This window comes from Cucumis melo, chromosome 12 (genome assembly GCF_025177605.1).
Source record: "Cucumis melo cultivar AY chromosome 12, USDA_Cmelo_AY_1.0, whole genome shotgun sequence".
Lineage (NCBI taxonomy): Eukaryota > Viridiplantae > Streptophyta > Magnoliopsida > Cucurbitales > Cucurbitaceae > Cucumis > Cucumis melo.
The window spans coordinates 21,994,261-22,000,421 of NC_066868.1; the positions used below are offsets into that span (position 1 = coordinate 21,994,261).

A 6,161-nucleotide genomic window follows, 5' to 3' on the forward strand; every position below is an offset into this window, starting at 1 on the left:
ATTACGTGGGGTTGAGTTTTCTTAACCCTAACCCCAGTTTGGCTGTAGGTTTATGGAAACCTTAGTTTTAGGGTTTCCATAATACCCGTTTTACATCTTCAATCCTCCATTCTCTTCCTTAACCTTGTCGATTTCTCTTCCTTCAACTCGTGTTTTCATATTCTCTTAATTTGTGTTTTCCCTTTCTTCCTTCCTCAACCCTGTCGATTTTTCTTCTTCCCTTTTCTCCCTCTACTTCTTCATTGCCAATTTTTCTTCTTTCTTTTTCTCCCTTTACTCCTTCATTGCCGATTTTTCTTCTTTCGGTGTGAGACATCTTGTTGTTCGTTTTATCACCTGAAAAAGAAATTACCTTGGATCTAAAATCCCCTTTTCTTCTTTTTGCAATCTATCTCTAAATTAGTCTAAACCTTCTCTCTCACTCATCGAAACTGGAAATTGTTTTGTTGAAGCCTTTGCTCTAGTGACTTTACCTCTAAAACATTTCGGTTTCTCCTTTTTGGTTTTGTTAAATGGCTGGGACAATTCATTACCTCTAAAACCTTGCCTTACACGTTCAATGTGTTTTCTCGATGAACATGCAAGTTCGTTGTTGTCCTTTGGAATTTCCCTTGCCACTCGACGAACCCTTTTGTCGCTCGACCTTTCGCTTGCCGATTGGTGTTTCTCTTCACCGAGTTAGGACATGTGCTACACAACAAACCGTTTGTGGCAATTGGTGACTGTCGAGCATGGTAGGAAGGTAATTCTCGGTTTTTTTTTACAAAGCTGACAATGAGTTCACTATTGGGACTGATCTAAATTTTTTTTTGCATATTTAAATATGTTCCCTACTTTTTGTGTTTGTATTTTGCTTCATTTATAAGAACATACTGGTTTGATATGTTTCTATGTTTGTATGTAAAATATGTTCTTTTCGGTTTGTTCTTTCTTCTTTATGAGGATTTTACCTATTTGAAAACTGTGAATTCTAAACTTGTGCTGCCCTGTTTTTGTAATTTCCTTTCACTTGTATTTAGTATTTTATTTCAATATTTGTTGAATGACCGCTCTTTTGGAAAATCCATTTGGCCACCTAATCTGTTCCTTGCATATTGTTTGGTCTCTTCAAGTCAGATAAAAAGATACCTACAACTAGAACTACTGACTTGTCATTTTGACAAGTTTTTCTTTGTGTACTAAATGGGGTAGCTTCCATGGTTAGGGTTTGACTGTTGTTAGATTTTTCTCTTTTTTACCATGTCATTTGCAGAGATTCTTCTGCATTTTTGCTGTGTGGTCATTAAAGACATCATAACTTTTCCCATCCCCTATATATACACATTTTCCTCTTTTGCCATATTACTTGCATTTTTTAGTTCGTAGGCTATTGGTCTGTCTTTTGTTCCTTCTTCTTTGGTAGGTCACTTTTTGTTTCCATATTTTTATCATCCTCCGTCCCTTTCTGCCTTGTTTTGTATATATGCTCCATGTTATCATTACTGTCATTCACGTATGTTGCACTCTTTTACTTGACTTTCAACTACTACAATGTCAGTTAGAATCTCTTTATATGCTTTTACTTCCATCGTTTGAGTTTGTTGGCTATTTGCTTATCCTATGTACCTTGTTATCTATTTGTTCATTTTCTTCTTTCTATATTATTATCATCCTTCATCCCTTTCTACCTTGTTTTGTATCTATGCTCCATGTTATTATTAGTGTCACTTACTTATGTTGCAATCTTTTAATTGATGTTTCAACCACTACAAATTCGATTAAAATCACTTTATATGTTTTCACTTGCATCTTTTGAGTTAGTTGGTTGTTTGTGTGACCTCTGTTCCTTCTTTTTTTAGATTTCACTTTGTTGTTTCTATATTATTATGTTCCTCCATCCCTTTCTGTCTTGTATTGTATGTATGCTCCATGTTATTATCCGTGTCTGTTCCATTGATGTTTCTACCACTAGAAATTCGGTTCAAATTCTTGAACAGATTTCTTTACTCTAAGGCTACTTTTTTTTTTAATATATAAAATCATTTACATTTTTATGCTTATTATAAAATCGTTCAAGGTACATATTGGTTATCTTTCTTTTATTTTTTTTTTCAATTACTCAACTCATTTACAATACTTCATGTGCACGTGGCTTTGTCGTTTCCTAATCTTGTTTTTCTTATGCAGGACGTCAGCCTTCATAATACCCTTGTAAGAGGTACTACAGATTAGCTGTTTGTAGTATATTTTTCATTTTGTTGTCATTTCGTTCCATTTATGGTTAGAACAATGTAACTTAATTTGAATTGTTCCCAACAAACTGTCGGTTTTGTGATTTGGCATCTTTTGGTTTTGTATTGACACTACATTGCACTATACGTAGAACATTTGTAGTATCCTTTAATTCTATGCACGTTATAATTTGCATCACTTCAAATTTTTCCATGCACGTTTAAGTCCACTTTTGCAAAAGTTAGATTGCGTTTCACTACTACGTCCCACCTTAGTCTAACAAAATAACAAATATTTTTTACAAAAGTGACTACTATCTTTTACATTAAAAAGCATGGTCGTCAAACATGAAGACCAAAAATTGAAACGTAATAAAAAAATTCTTATTACATTCTCATGACTATGTTACTTTACAAAAGTAAAATCATGCCCCCTAATATGTTTACAAATCACATACTAAGAAAACTTTCCAACCTAGTATGACTTCTTATTTTAACACATCTTTAGTTATTGAAATTTTTTTTCACATTACGAAACATAGTTCTAAAACTATTTTAATGTTTTCAAGGTTAATCGCCGTTGAGTTTTTAACACAATTTATTAGTGCAATTTCCTCTTGAGCGATGTTAATTTAATATTCGATTTTGTTTGTAGTACTATTTATTTGAAATTAGAAAATTTTTGTAATAGTTGTATAGATTTTTGTAAGTATACACATCCATCATAAGTGTTACCACTCACTAAAATTAGAATTTTTAAGAAAGTTGTAGATAATTTTCTTCTCATCTACATTCTTCACAAGTCTTACCAATTTTCAAATTAGATTTTTTACAGAAGCTATAGAAATATTTTTTTCTTTAAAATCCACATTCATCACAAGTTGTCCCATGTTTCAAATTGGAATTTTACAAGAGTTGTTCGTATGTTTCAAATTTGAACTTGATGTTTACTTTTTTGTTTTTAAACATGCCATTCATGTATGACGCATGCGTTGTAGGTGTAATAGCATTCTAATTACTCACATACTTAATCATGGTTAGGACAGTTGTTACCTTCAAATGGATCCACAAAACCTTATTGCAATTCTAACTGTATTCATAGTTTCCTAATGTCAGTTAATTCTAACGTTGGAGGCACTCATGAACGACAATAAGTGGCTAACACATACACCTTACGATACTAGACATAGAATTAGGTAGCTTGCATACTTCCATATGATACACGAGTTGGACCTAGTCTGTCACCAAAGTACTCGAATGGACAGGCAGACATTTGTTATTCTATGCCATTTACTAAGGACTGTTGCTGGGCTTTCATCAACAGAAATTGTCGATGTTGAGGAAATGGTTGAAATGTTCTTGCACGTCCTTGCCCATGATGTGAAGAACCGAGTTATTCAAAGGAAATTCGTGCGGTCCGGTGAGATTGTTTCCCAACATTTCAACCTCATCTTGTTAGTTGTGATACGACTGCACAACAAGTTGCTAAAGAAACTGTAGCCAGCAACCAACACATGCATCAATCCACAGTGGAAATGCTTCGAGGTGCGCATAGTTGAAATCATCTGTATGTCATATATCACAACGTCCCACTAATTAATGGTGGTTTGTTTAACTCTACAGAATTGTCTTAGGACGGGACATATATAAAGGTGAACGTGCTACAAATCGACCGACCTAGGTATAGAACGCGTAAGGGCAAAGTTTCCACTAATGTCCTCGGAGTGTGTGACATGAAAAGCGATTTTGTATTCGTTCTGGCAAGTTGGGAAGGATCTGCAGCCGATTGGCGCATTCTCCGAGATGTGCTTGCACAGCAAACGGACTGCAAGTTCCTAAGGGTATTTACAATTTCTACTCCTTCCGCGACATTTAAAACTTCATACATCATCACATATAACCTGTTGTGTAATGTAATAGGGTTTTACTATATGTGCAATGCGGGGTATCTAAACACGGATGGACTTTTTGCTCCTTAAGGAGGGCAGAGGTACCATCTTCAAGAGTGGCGTGGCACTGGAAATGCACCAACCACTTCCAACGAGTACTTCGATATGAAATAGTTATCCACACGAAATGTTATTGAACGCACGTTCGATCTTTTGAAGGGTCGCTGGGCAATCCTTCGAGCCAAGTCATACTACCCCATCCAAGTGCAATATTGCACCATTCTTGCATGTTGCCTACTACACAATCTGATAAACAGGGAGATGGCAAATGCTGATGATTTAGAGGACATCGACGAGGGAGACTCGACATACGCAATGATCGCAGGTGATGACATTCACTACATTGAGACCTCGAATGAATGGACCCAATGTTGGGATGAATCAGCCGCGACGATGTTCAACGAATGACAGTTGCGTAATAAATAGCTCCCACCATTTGAAATTAGAAGTCCCGTGTTTTTGCTATTTTACTATCATTACCGTCTTCTTGAATGTTGAATGTATGCTTGCATTTTTTACATTAATGGAAATCTATACATTCCCATGATATACGCTGAACTTGTTTCTTTTTCCTACACTGAACTTGTTTCTTTTTCCCGTGTCTTTACTTTTACCATTGAACATAACTTACATACACCGGCGGATTTAGCATAGGCCCAAGGAGGGCGAGCCCCCCTCAACTTTATTGTCTTTATATAATATATATAAAGAAAACTATTTAATTATTAATATTTATCATTAGCTTAATGATTACTTTAATTATTAGCCTCCTTCTCACCTAGGTTCAAATCCTACTTATGTAGTTTATTTTTCATATTTTTCTTTTAGCCCCCGTCAATATATTTCCTAGATCTGCCATTGCTTACATATGAATGTTGTCATTTTCATTGTCAGTATGACAAGTTTGTCGTGTGCACCTCAGCTTGTCCGAATGATGACTACGAAGTTGCTTGGATGTAATGTCCAAGCCACAACTGTAATAGACTGTCGCATAAAGACATTGAAGCGGACCTTCTAGGCAATCACAAAAATGCGTGGCCCATCATGCAGTCGGTTCGGGTGGAATGATGAAGCAAAGTGCATAATTGCTGAGAATGACTTGTCTGACAACTGGGTCAGGGTAAGGAAAAAAGATAAAAAGGAACAATACTTTGAAACGTTACTTTGGTTGGGTCGCATAGATAATACTATTTTTTATTGATTATGTTTTTACGCAGATACATCCTGTAGCAAAGGCCCTCCTGAACAAATCATTTCCCTATTACGACGAACTGGCCTATGTGTTCAAGAAAGATAGGGCAACGGGTCGAGGTGTAGAGACTTTCACCGACATTGGGTCCAATGATCCTAGCAGGTACGAGGGATTTCAACCGCCTGATGGAAACGATATGGAGATCCCCACCATTTACAGCCAGGGCTTTAACATGTCGCAAGAGGATGTATGAGCCCCACGACCTAGTTCAGCGTCCGACAGTAGGACCAGATCGAGCGGATCAAAGCGAAAGTGGGTAGGGCAGTGTGTGATTGTTGTTGACTTAATTTCTGAGACGATGGAGTATGTGAATGACTAGCTGAAGACCAATGTTGAGTGGTCTTCTTTTGCGCTTCAGAATGAAACCATAGTCCGCCAGGAAGTTCTTCACAAATTGTGTGCGATCCCCAAACTAAGTAGGTTGGACAGGGCATGCTGCTTGCAGATCCTCTTTCGCAGTTTGGACGACATGAAAGGTTTCCTTGCGATACCTAAGAACAAGAAGATAGACTTTGGCACGATCCTTCTACGAGAAGAATCATGATTGCTCTTCTACTTCCATCGCCTGACTTTATGTTTTTTTAGTTTGCTTCTTATATGATTTTATTGTTGTTGCTAATTATATTGGATAGAACTGTTTTAGTATTTACTCTATTCGTTCGTATTAACGTAATTCTTAGTATCACAATTCACATTTACGGGTGTTGGTTAAGCAAATTTAAATGTGTAGGTGTGTGTGTAACATAAGAA

At 36.4% G+C, this 6,161-nt stretch overlaps 1 protein-coding gene across 4 annotated transcripts; it reads left to right on the plus strand.

The window, feature by feature from the left end:
- On the plus strand, positions 1–6,161 carry LOC103487886 (uncharacterized). Of its 4 annotated transcripts, none has more exons than XR_007815824.1 (4): positions 1–742; positions 2,167–2,197; positions 3,313–3,755; positions 3,834–4,178. XR_007815824.1 is itself a non-coding variant. In XM_008446398.3 (4 exons), exons 3-4 carry the CDS (start codon positions 5,190–5,192, stop codon positions 5,602–5,604), a joined length of 318 nt encoding a protein of 105 aa, XP_008444620.2. In that variant the 5' UTR covers positions 1–742; positions 2,167–2,197; positions 5,054–5,189; the 3' UTR covers positions 5,605–6,161. The 4 variants fall into 4 exon arrangements, 2 of the variants coding, with proteins under 2 accessions (XP_008444620.2, XP_050935882.1); XR_001761823.2 differs by having other exon boundaries at positions 3,327–3,755; positions 3,834–4,177; XM_008446398.3 differs by lacking the exons at positions 3,313–3,755; positions 3,834–4,178 and adding exons at positions 5,054–5,279; positions 5,377–6,161.